At 37.9% G+C, this 13,023-nt stretch overlaps 1 protein-coding gene and 1 long non-coding RNA gene across 2 annotated transcripts in view; one reads left to right on the forward strand and one right to left on the reverse strand.

Annotated features, from left to right (window-relative positions):
• LOC134677937 (uncharacterized) overlaps positions 1 to 13,023 on the reverse strand; it is a 351,049-nt gene that overhangs the window by 334,527 nt on the left and 3,499 nt on the right. The window lies entirely within an intron of this gene.
• Positions 1 to 13,023, forward strand: part of LOC134677925 (scavenger receptor class B member 1) — a 200,960-nt gene that overhangs the window by 146,793 nt on the left and 41,144 nt on the right. Inside the window, exon 3 of the mRNA XM_063536370.1 lies at positions 12,136 to 12,227. Coding sequence (XP_063392440.1) covers positions 12,136 to 12,227 — 92 coding nt within the window. The remainder of the gene's footprint in view (positions 1 to 12,135; positions 12,228 to 13,023) is intronic.

The raw sequence follows: 13,023 nt of genomic DNA on the forward strand, positions 1-13,023 counted from the left end.
TTATATTGACATTTGCTGTCACAAATTTGCTGTCAGATTTAGTCGCAAACCGCACGCAAAGTGCACACAAATGTGTCGACACCTTGTTTCGGAAAAGTGTACACACGGCGACGACACTTTGTTTCGAAACAATTCTAGACACATTGTGTGGACTCTGTTACGACACATTTGACATTTAGTTACCACTTTGATGATTCTGCGACTGGAATGGTTATATGGGCATTTCTAGTCGCCGTTACGACGCGGTGTTGACACATCTTGTGTCGACACCGTCTGTTTCGGTCACAATTCCAGTCGCAGAGTCGTCGCCGTGTCGACACAGTTACCAGAAATGGGGAAGGGTCGACACATGACACAAAGTGACATAAAGTGTGGTCGCCGTGTGCACACATTGTTTCGGGTTTGCGACTACTTTATGCCAAAATCATTCGTTCATTCGTTCATTTTGCTCCTGTCAAATGGAAACTGTCAGATGGAAAAATAGTTAAATAAAAATAAGTGACATTAATACGCCATCTCTAAAACGGATTACAAGACGTAATTATATATTGTTTGCATTTATATTACAATAGGACTTAAATTATTATGGGGAATTAAACTGCTCGAGTGATTTGATAAACTAAGTGTAATATAATCAACGCGCCACCACATTGTTTTAGTTTAGCCGGAAATGATATTGTTTACTTCTCAGTGCCTGTGTTCATAACTACATTATTTGATGCATTTTTAGTACTTCGATGCGTATACTATACTTAAATAACAGAAATAACTCTTTACATACTACGAAACTTGTTAATTATGATGTATAAATATGGTTTAAGGCTGAGAAATATTGCAGTCACAAAGTAGTCGCAAATGTTTCGACTTTGTGTCGACTCTGTGTAGACACATGACACGCGCTGTCAAAAGTAATAACAAAGTTACTGGATTTGCAAAATGGCTCCTTGTGTTCATTTGTTTTCAGATATTCTCAAAGTGTAAAAATGCCGTGGTCAGAGATGGGACTTAATAGATTAACTGTTTATTCGACTAATTAATGGAATAAAAAAAGTTAATCCTCAAATTTTAATCGCGATTAGTTTAGTCGACCTAACATAGATTGAAATTGAATTAATCTGAATATTAATCGAATAAATTATCGATTAAATCTCGGTTGGAAGTTGACAGGGGGCCATTTTTGTACGTAAAAATAATAGAAATGTCTTGCATGCAGATGGTAGCCAAACACTTTGTTTTTGATTTATAGGTTTTAGGGAGTGCCGATTTCGAAAATGATGACCATTTTGGAATCCAAAATGGCGGCCATGCACTGTGTCATAAAAGTCGTCATGGATGTCGTTTTATACGTTTTAGGGGACCCCCATTTTGAAAATGATGACCATTTTGGAATCCAAAATGGCGGCCATGCACTATGCCATAAAAGTCGTCATGGGTGTCGTTTTATAGGTTTTAGGAGGCGCAGATTTCAAAAATGAGGACCATTTTGGATTCCAAGATGGCGGCCATGCACTATGTCATAAAAGTCGTCATGGATGTCGTTTTATAGATTTTAGGGGGCCCCGATTTAGAAAATGATGACCATTTTGAAATCCAAAATGGCGGCCATGCACTATGTCATAAAAGTCGTCATGGGTATCGTTTCATAGGTTTTGGGGGGCGCAGATTTAGAAAATGATGACCATTTTGGATTCCAAAATGGTGGCCATGCACTATGTCATAAAAGTCGTCATGGGTGTCGTTTTATAGGTTTTAGAGGGCGCAGATTTCGAAAACGATGACCATTTTGGATTCCAAGATGGTGGCCATGCACTATGTCATAAAAGTCGTCATGGGTATCGTTTTCTAGGTTTTGGGGGGCGCAGATTTAGAAAATGATGACCATTATGGATTCCAAAATGGTGGCCATGCACTATGTCATAAAAGTCGTCATGGGTGTCGTTTTATAGGTTTTAGGGGGCGCAGATTTCGAAAACGATGACCATTTTGGATTCTAAGATGGTGGCCATGCATTATGTCATAAAAGTCGTCATGGGTATCATTTTATAGGTTTTGGGGGGCGCAGATTTAGAAAATGATGACCATTTTGGATTCCAAAATGGTGGCCATGCACTATGTCATAAAAGTCGTCATGGGTGTCGTTTTAAACGTTTTAGGGGACCCCCATTTTGAAAATGATGACCATTTTGGAATCCAAAATGGCGGCCATGCACTATGCCATAAAAGTCGTCATGGGTGTCGTTTTATAGGTTTTAGGAGGCGCAGATTTCAAAAATGAGGACCATTTTGGATTCCAAGATGGCGGCCATGCACTATGTCATAAAAGTCGTCATGGATGTCGTTTTATAGATTTTAGGGGGCCCCGATTTAGAAAATGATGACCATTTTGAAATCCAAAATGGCGGCCATGCACTATGTCATAAAAGTCGTCATGGGTATCGTTTCATAGGTTTTGGGGGGCGCAGATTTAGAAAATGATGACCATTTTGGATTCCAAAATGGTGGCCATGCACTATGTCATAAAAGTCGTCATGGGTGTCGTTTTATAGGTTTTAGAGGGCGCAGATTTCGAAAACGATGACCATTTTGGATTCCAAGATGGTGGCCATGCACTATGTCATAAAAGTCGTCATGGGTATCGTTTTCTAGGTTTTGGGGGGCGCAGATTTAGAAAATGATGACCATTATGGATTCCAAAATGGTGGCCATGCACTATGTCATAAAAGTCGTCATGGGTGTCGTTTTATAGGTTTTAGGGGGCGCAGATTTCGAAAACGATGACCATTTTGGATTCTAAGATGGTGGCCATGCATTATGTCATAAAAGTCGTCATGGGTATCATTTTATAGGTTTTGGGGGGCGCAGATTTAGAAAATGATGACCATTTTGGATTCCAAAATGGTGGCCATGCACTATGTCATAAAAGTCGTCATGGATGTCGTTTTATAGGTTTTAGGGGGCCCCGACTTAGAAAATGATGACCATTTTGAAATCCAAAATGGCGGAAATGCACTATGTCATAAAAGTAGTCATGGATGTCGTTTTATAGGTTTTAGGGGGCCCCGCTTTCGAAAATGATGACCATTTTGGAATCCAGAATGGTGGCCATGCACTATGTCATAAAAGTCGTCATGGGTGTCGTTTTATAGGTTTTAGGGGGCGCAGATTTCGAAAACGATGACCATTTTGGATTCCAAGATGGCGGCCATGCAGTCATAAAAGTCGTCATGGATGTCGTTTTATAGGTTTTAGGGGGCCCCGCTTTCGAAAATGATGACCATTTTGTAATCCAGAATGGCGACCATGCACTATGTCATAAAAGTCGTCATGGGTGTCGTTTTATAGGTTTTGGGGGGCGCAGATTTCGAAAATGATAACCATTTTCTATTCCAAAATGGCGGCCATGCACTATGTCATAAGAGTCGTCATGGCTGTCGTTTTATAGGTTTTAGGGAGCGCAGATTTCGAAAATAATAACTATTTTGGAATCTAAGATGGCGGCCATGCACTATGTTAAAAGTCGACATGGATGTCGTTGTATTGGTCATGGTTATCATTTTCGAAATCTGCTCTTCCTAACACCTATAAATCAACATCTATGACGGCTTATATGACAAAGTGCACGGCAGACATCTTGGAATCCAAAATGGTCATCATTTTCGAATTCTGCACTCCCGTGACGACGCAAGTTATCTTTATTTTCAGATCTAACAAATTGCTACAGAATACAAAGGACAAAAAAAGAAGCGAGGAGGTAATGAAACAAGCAAAAATACAGTTGATTCCTCGACGCGATTGGATGCTTCTTAAATTGTGTCCAGATTTTTTTGTCATAAAAGTTTTTATTTTTCACATATTGCTCTCACAAGTTCCGTGACATTTCGACCTTGTAATTTTTTAAGTAAATGTTTTTGTTTATCTATGAGGATCTCACTAGAATAATATAATCAAGGTATGTTTATATTTGATGATTGAAATAGTAACGCAAAATAAAATATATATTTGTGTCTTATATTCCTGCCGAAGACTTTTATTTTTCCTTTTCCTTCTACACAAGTTTGGACAAGTAATAAGAATTTAGGGCTCTCAATTTTATTTTGACTTCTACAGACTACAACAGTAAAGCTACGAAGCCATGTTTGGTATCGTTTTCGTATAAATTCGCAGTACTAAATTTAGTTATGGTATCACATTGACACCATTCCAAAGTAAAAACATATAAACTTACTAAAATACTTTCTTTTAAACTCCTCTTCACGCTTAAACTGCTGAACAGTTTTAATTTAAATTTAGTACACATATATTTTGAGTCCCGAGACAGGACATAATAAGTTATCTCAAAAATCAACCAAAGGTGTGAAATGAGGTGTAGGGGGGAATTCAGAATTGACTTCTTGAAGTTAATACTGTTTAATTTTAGGTTTGAAGTCATGTTTTTTTATCATTTTTAACTAAATCAAAGATGTAGAACATCCCAAATTTCATATAAATCGGTTCAGCGGTTATTGATTTCCCGTACAAATTTCCACGCCACTTTTCACACCTGCAAAAGATGTTTTTGGTTATAAAATCTATCCTTGACCTGTTCCGGGACGCAAACTATTTCTATACCAATTTTCAACGAAATCGGTTCAGCGGTTAAGCGTCAAGAGGAGTTTAAAAAAAACCGGCCAAGTGCGAGTCAGACTCGCGTATTAAGGGTTCCGTACATTAAGTCCGACTCGCGCTTGACTGCACATTTCTAATAGGTTTTCCTGTCATCTATAGGTAAAGAACTATTTTGTGTATTCAGACGGACAGACATACAGACGCACGAGTGATCCTATAAGGATTCCGTTTTTTGCTTTTGAGGTACGGAACCCTAAAAAGATTTTTTTTAATTTTGTGGATTGGTGTCAATGTGATACGTTAAATGGATTCAGCAACCCAGATTTATACGAAAACGATACCATACACGGCCTAGCACCTTCACTGATGTAGATATATCAAGATAAAAATTGAGAGCCCTAAATAAACTTTCAAGAGCGGATATCTCAAAAACTATTCAACATATCGAAAAAATTGACTGAATAAACCTGTAACAAATTAAATTAACTTTCATTTTGTATAAGTGGCCATGTCGCTAAGATGCATAGTTTCCGAGATATAATCGAAAAACCGGATAATGGGACCTTCAAAGCCCCCTCTCTTCCCCCCGCTCAACGGCTACGGCCGGGGACTTTTGATATGTTCACCTCCTATTTTGTCCAAACCAAGTTACGGAGTCAAAAATTGTGTTCCGAGCATTTCCCTCTACAACTTTTTGGAGCATTCGTTGGCCGACCTAAGTAGCTTATTGCATTTCTTTAAAAACTTTTCTGTAAAAGGTTGACGGGTGTTGGGTGTTTATATGGTTTTGGTCGATTATTATCATTTGCATCGCCCATGATGACTTACTAGAATTACGAGCACACGAGACACTAATAATAGTTTGACAAACCTTGGTTTTCAAGAGGTATTTTATATTGACATTTGCTGTCACAAATTTGCTGTCAGATTTAGTCGCAAACCGCACGCAAAGTGCACACAAATGTGTCGACACCTTGTTTCGGAAAAGTGTACACACGGCGACGACACTTTGTTTCGAAACAATTCTAGACACATTGTGTGGACTCTGTTACGACACATTTGACATTTAGTTACCACTTTGATGATTCTGCGACTGGAATGGTTATATGGGCGTGTATTGTTTTGAGGATAGTCACATTAAACCAATATATAGGTAAGATAGGTTCGTTAGGTTGCTTCAGATGCCCGAAGGACAAACTGCCCAGAAATAGGAGCCCCGCGTAGCGGGGCTCCGTCGACTCAGGGAACGAGTCAAAGATTTTCACGTTTCACAATATGCCTAGGAATTTCACGATATGCCTGATCTTACGATCGGCCGCCGACATATACAGTCATCGCAGTCGATGTAGGCGGTAGACTCTTCTTCTTCTTCTTCCTCGCGTTATCCCGGCATTTCGCCACGTCTCATGAGAGCCTGGGGTCCGCTTGACAACATGTAGGCTGTAGACTACCTCCTCAAAATACCTTCTTTAGTCGCTGCAACTATCACCTGCAAAGATGCTGTGGCCAATGATGAATAATAGTCGTAATAGACTGGATTAACACACTATAATAATGATAGATAGTCGTAGTAGGAATATTGCGTGTGTTAGTCTGTTAGTGGGTCGGAAACGGAACGCTCATCAGCCGGAGGAAACGGCTGATTACTGAGGTTAGCTCGGCGGCGGTCCCAGGTTCGAACTCGAGCGGTGCCGTTAAATAGAATAAGAATAATCTATTTCATTTAAAAATATATTAAATAGTACTTAACTAATGTAAATATACAAATGTGCTTATATTACTCCAAATTTAGCTTCAAAATTGTTTTTTTTTTTTTAATTAATGAACTAGCGTTAGCGCGGTACCTACCCGTATTTGTGAACTTCAATTTTCGCGGTTGCCCAAACTTACAAAAAATCGTTATACATGTACGATACAAGTGCGGTATATAGGAAATTTAAACGAGTGGCGATAAATTAAAGCACGACCGAAGGGAGTGTTTTAATTTGACACGAGTTGCGAATTACCTACTCGCACGTGTATCGTACAACTTTTACAATAGGTTCATAATATGGCCATTTAAACATTTGACATACCGGACATACGCACGGAAAGTGCTGTTTCCCGCACTAGTGTGGGAAAGTAGGACCATATGTACTGCAAAGATTATTTTATGACTTTAGGTAGACGTGTTTGATTACTCTAATGGCGGATATAAAGTCGTGGAAAACCCTAGTACTCTATTTACCTATAAGTAGTTTTATATTCAACAATAATTAATAATTGTCATTTCATGTCAATAGTAAACAACATCAAAACCACAAGATAATGACAGGTGTTGATTCCTTGAATACGCAAGCATCAATACTTAGCAAAGTAATATGTGACGTCCCACGGGTAAAGGTACCTTATGGCGGTTGCCGCTTACGCTGTTATTAACGCCGCTCCAATATTATTGCGGCGCTATGCGACGTAAGCGCCAGCCGCCATAAGGTACCTTTTGCCGTGGAACGTCACATATACAGGCTGGCTAAAAAATAACTACATGGTCCATTTTCTGTGGCTGGGTAATTATTTTTTTTTGCGATTTCGGCATTAGTCCTATAATAAAAGTTGCTCAGTATAATCCCAAAACCTCGCTGGCAACGGGACTGCAGTTATTTTTTAGCCACCGTGTATATAGTGCAGTCTGAATGCAGTTCAATAACAAGAATAATTGTGTAGGTACCTACTTATGTAAATATCTAACTGAATATTAATTTCTTTTAGTAATACCACTGTATACTGGGTGTGGCCTGTAACACGAGCAAATAATTAAAACATAGATTGTACCTACTCCTCAAACGGTGACACTTTTGTTCAACAACTTTTAAAAATTATGAAATATTTAGACTCCCTATTTTTCATACTAAATAAATATTATCTTCAATGGACGCCATCGCCACGCCATACCATTGTGATTGACGTTGCTTGTCACGCTTTAAACATAACAAAATTCGCAATACATTGCGACTTAGAATAAACTTTAAAGTGTATTAAAAATCAAACCACAAGTTATTTTTAAAAGTCGCTTAACAAATGTCGGTCAATATGAGGAGTACAGCCTAAAGATTAATTTTTTGCTCATATTACAGGCCACGTCGGTATATCGATCATGTTTGTAAATCAATTATTTAGCGCAGATATATTAATAACATTGTAATTAAAAGTACTCGTATATTGAGTAAAGTATATATTTAAGTCGATCATAAAAAGTGATAATAAAGTAAAGTAAAGTGATTTCATTGCATAAAGTACATAATAACACCATAAAAATATTAAATTAGTTCAAAGGAAAACTTTCATAGCATCTTATTTTATTTATCTTATCTTATCAAGTAAGTAAGTAGTGTATGTTAGTCTGTAAGGGCGCTAGGGTGATAAGGGCCTTGTTGCCTGATTTAAATATCTAAATAAATAAATACGACCGCTTACTCTTTACAATTGGACCACCGCCGATGGCAAGGTGTTTAAAATCTTAATAACTGAGTGAGAAGGCAAAACTGCTGTTTCCGACGAATCATTGCCCTTCGGCGAACTCATCTCTAATGTCTGTCTAGGAATGTTGTTGTTGTTGTTGTTGTTGTTGTTGTCGTTGTCGTTGTCGTTGTTGTTGTTGTTGTAGTAGGTAGTAGTAGTAAACTCTTTATTGTACAAATAGACATATTAAAAATAACATACAATTAGTAAGAAGTACAAAGGCGAACATATCCCTTTGAGGGATCTCTTCCAGTTAACCTTAACTGTGTTAACTGTATCAACTGTGTGTTTTGTGTGTGTTGTTTTTGTCGTTGTCCTAACACCCCAGGGCCCCTTTCTCGAACCGGGGCCCGCGTGGGCATGGCTCTATCAGCAATCAGCTTTGTTTGACCTTATAGTTCGTTTTTTTTAGCATTAGAAAGAACTCCACAGAAGCAAGCGTGCAGTTTTTATCAGGCTCGTTATTTGTTAATAATTATTGAATTATCTAATGTAGCATAGTCAATACATATAATTTACTTCAAATTATTACCGCTAAAAGTGCCGGATTTGGAACCACAAGCTTACTTCTGCGAAGTTCTTTCTAATGCTAAAAAAACGGACTATAGAAACAATCGTGCCAAGCGGCATCGCCTGAGACAAAAGTGCATACTCACTGCACTTACTTATACGTTTTTTTAGCATTACAATTAAGGTAAACAATCTTGATGTGTCTTTTAATTGAAAAACACATTTTAAAAATAAGTTACGGCAAATATGTAACAATTATGAATCTAATACGGTCATTTATATTCTTTTGCTTTCATAAGTAATAGTTTATGATTTTTTTTTATAAACAATTATGGCCTGGATGCGAGTCCTTTAAGCCAAGCCATAGTTTTTGATTTTTAAAAAGCATTTTTCAATTAAAAGACACGTCAACATCGCTTACCTTCTTGCAAGTTCTTCCCAATGCTAAAAAAAACGAACTATAGCCTACGAATACAAATTCGAAAAAAATTATAAACTTTGAAAGGCTTCATCTCGGAAACTATTAGATGTACAGAGACAATTCTAGTCTCGTACTATAGCAAGTGTAGTCAACTTTAAAAACGCCCTAAGGGTAACATTCCATTTCCAACGACAGCTGCACTGCTGTCAATTTTACTATGGAAATTGACAATGACAGCGACGCGTTCAGTACCGGTAGTGAAGCTGCGGTTAGAAATGGAATGTTACCATAAGAAGGCACCATCAAAAACTAGTATTTAATCGTACAGGGTTATAATTTCCAAAAACTACATAAAAGAAAGCCGAAATTTTCGCGGTTTTTTCGATTTTTGACAAAGTTGCGTTCGTCGCTCGAGGTCACAAACTTGGATTATTCATTGGGCCAACATCATAATAAATCCCAAAGACCAAAAACCAAAGACCAGACTACAGACCTCCAACAAGATGGGAGGATGACATTAAAAAGATTGCAGGCCCACTCTAGAGGAGAGAAGTCAATCGGGCTGCTTTGAGGAGATTCGGAGAGGCGTATGCCCAACAGTGGGCGCATACTCGCTGAGGAAGAAGAAGAAGAAGAGATAAATAAGTCTGCAAAAAATCAGAACTACCGGATTTATACCGCAAAAGAGCCCCGTTACAAAATTTGACATTATTACTGGATTATCGGCTACAGGGATTTTTACGAAGGCGAACGCGGTAGCGATAGGCAATCTGAGTCTTCTCGCAATTAAACTACATGACGAGTTTTTTAAAACCGCGGTTAATTATTACCGTAAGCACATAATAAATAATAGTACTACATAGTGGTACAGAAGAGTCACTCTCTAACAAAATCGCGTCTGTTACTATCAGCACAGTTATGGCCGCTAGGTGGCGACAGCGCCACGTGCGGCTTATGGCTTTCCCCAAAATTGGGGTGGAACGGATGTACTTTTAGCTACCTGTAGCAAAGCGACGAAATCGCGGAGTGAGCCACGCCTGCCGTGAGTTATTTAAACTCATATCCAAGCACGTTGATCATATAATCGTGATAATTGGTTTGTAGGTGAATTCTCAAGCAAATCTAGTTCTTGGGCTAGCTAGACCAAAGATTTGTTTATTGTAGAAGTGTAAAGAAAAAACCGGGCAATTGCGAGTCGGACTCGCGCACGAATGGTTCCGTACCATAATGCAAAAAAAAACGGAAAAAAATGCAAAAAGAAAACGGTCACCCATCCAAGTACTGACCACGCCCGACGTTGCTTAACTTTGGTCAAAAATCACGTTTGCTGTATGGGAGCCCAACTTAAATCTTTATTTTATTCTGTTTTTAGTATTTGTTGTTATAGCGGCAACAGAAATACATCATCTGTGAAAATTTCAACTGTCTAGCTATCACGGTTCGTGAGATACAGCCTGGTGACAGACGGACGGACGGAGGGACGGACGGACAGCGAAGTCTTAGTAATAGGGGTCCCGTTTTACCCTTTGGGTACGGAACCCTAAAAATCATATAACGAGTTTGACAGTCTGACAGGCTGGTGGTTACTTGAACGACTTTCTTAGGGTTCCGTAGCCAAATGGCAAAAAAACGGAACCCTTATAGATTCGTCATGTTTGTCTGTCTGTCCGTCCGTATGTCACAGCCACTTTTTTCCGAAACTATAAGAACTATACTGTTGAAACTTGGTAAGTAGATGTATTCTGTGAACCGCATTAAGATTTTCACACAAAAATAGAAAAAAAAACAATAAATTTTGGTGGTTCCCCATACTTAGAACTGAAACTCAAAATTTATGATATTATACAGATATACATATAAATGTTAGCTTAGATTCGTAAACGATAATTTTCCAGTTACATACTACATGTGTTCATAAATGTGATCTAACGTCATTACCTATACATACAAATATTGTGCGTTTTTATTTTTATTTAAGTGCATGTATTTGAATAAATCTGCCTTGAAATAATTTATTTGTAATTTTATTTGTAGTTTTATGTAGTTTTTTTATTTTAGTTTATGACTTCTACTGTAAGTTGTTTATGTATTCATTTTGGAATTCGACTTGTGCGTTTTTATTTTTATTTAAGTGCATATATTTCAATAAATCTGCGTAGAAATAATTTATTTATAATTTTAGTTGTAGTTTTATATAGTTTTTAATTTTAGTTTATGACTTCTACCACAGAATAAATAATAGTACTAGGTACAGAAGACTCACTCTCTAACAAAACGCGTCTGTCACGATCAGCACAGATATGGCCGCTAGGTAGCGACAGCGCCACGCGCGGCTTATGGCAAACCCCAAAATTGGGGTCGAATGGATGGACTTTTAGCTACCTGTAGCAAAGCGACGAAATCGCGGAGTAAGCCACGCCTGCTTCTACTCTAAGTTGTTTATGTAGGTATTCATTTTGGAATTTGACTTTAAACCTCTATTACTATTAATCACTATTAGTCTAGGCTAGATGTCAACTAGATAATTGCGACTATTATTACATAGTTACAACAGCTGGTTTTCCCTCTAAGGTATTTAACTTGGCTAGCCTTTAAAAGAAATCATAACATGGAACACGTGACTTTGAGGAATGATAATTACCTTCTCAGTTAAAGCATGTTAGGGACTTAAAGAGTATTTTTTTCATCTGCACTTTTATTTATGACTATACTTCCCTTTTAGGGCCGATTTACACATTGGGAGACTAGTTCCAAGAGTCCAGACGGGGTGAAATGAAATTGGCGTCAATTTCCAATTTAATCACCAATTTTAGATTTATGGTGATATTAGAGCTCTCTAAATTGAAAAAATGCCCCAAAACGAAAATACTGACGTCATAAATTGGTATTCTTGCGTCCGCGCCCCATTTTGTCGGGTAATATCAATCATAATCGACGGTTGAATTTGGCGAGCCAAATTGGCGTTTGTGTCCGCACGGCCTGATTCGATCGGACAATTTAATCAGATTGGCGAGAAAATTGACTCGACTGGACATGCCTTCTTTCTTTAGTTTATTTAGTCTTTTTATTCGTGTTTTTAAAAAACCCTTTTTTTGTTGCAGGACGTCTGGCTGTGATTTTGTTCAGCATATGTACAGTCGTGCTCGGAATTATCTTATCCTTCGTGCCGTGGTTGGACTACATTATATTTAGGGTGAGTTCATAGTGTGACATAAAATAGTAGAAATTAAATAAAATGGAACTAAAAAAGTCCCATACTATTTTGTTGCCATGTTTAAACATTTTATGTCAAACTTATGACAGTTAAGTACATGGCGTCCTCGATAATTTTCTACAACTTTTTGTCGAATTTTTTTTGTAATTTTTTCATAGCATTTGCCTAATTTGTAACTAGAATGTAAAAATTTAAGATTAAAACTACAATTTTGCGTCAGTTCCCTCTGGAAAACCACATGTATAAAAAAAAATACTCGCTCCTCCCGTAACTCCTCTGCTATGCAGAGGGAGGGGAAGAGAATACCAATTAACATCCCTTGCGGCGTTGCCCGCATTACGGTTATTGGGGGAAGCTTGTGACATCTGGTGTCAAGTAGCGGTAGTACTGATAAATCCACTACTTGCATACATAACACACAACATATTTTTTTTTTATTTATTTAGAACAAATACAGTCATTTAAGATACATATGTTAGAGGTGCGTAATACGCACATAAATCTTAATACTAAAAAGACCTGGAGGTTCATAAAATATACATGTAACTGAAAATTGGTATACAATAGGTACAAGCATAAGCCCAAGGTAGGATACATACAACAAGAAGCAAGAATAACTCATTAATACTTACAGTAAAAAGTCGGAATAACATATTGCACACATAAGGTAAGAAAACTGATGTATGGACTTATATACCGACCGCTTAAATGAGTCCTTGCCTGCGCGGTACGGGGGTGACGGGGTAGGACGCACCCTAGGACGGGCCGTACGCCT

This window comes from Cydia fagiglandana, chromosome 27 (assembly GCF_963556715.1).
Source record: "Cydia fagiglandana chromosome 27, ilCydFagi1.1, whole genome shotgun sequence".
In the NCBI taxonomy this organism is placed as follows: domain Eukaryota; kingdom Metazoa; phylum Arthropoda; class Insecta; order Lepidoptera; family Tortricidae; genus Cydia; species Cydia fagiglandana.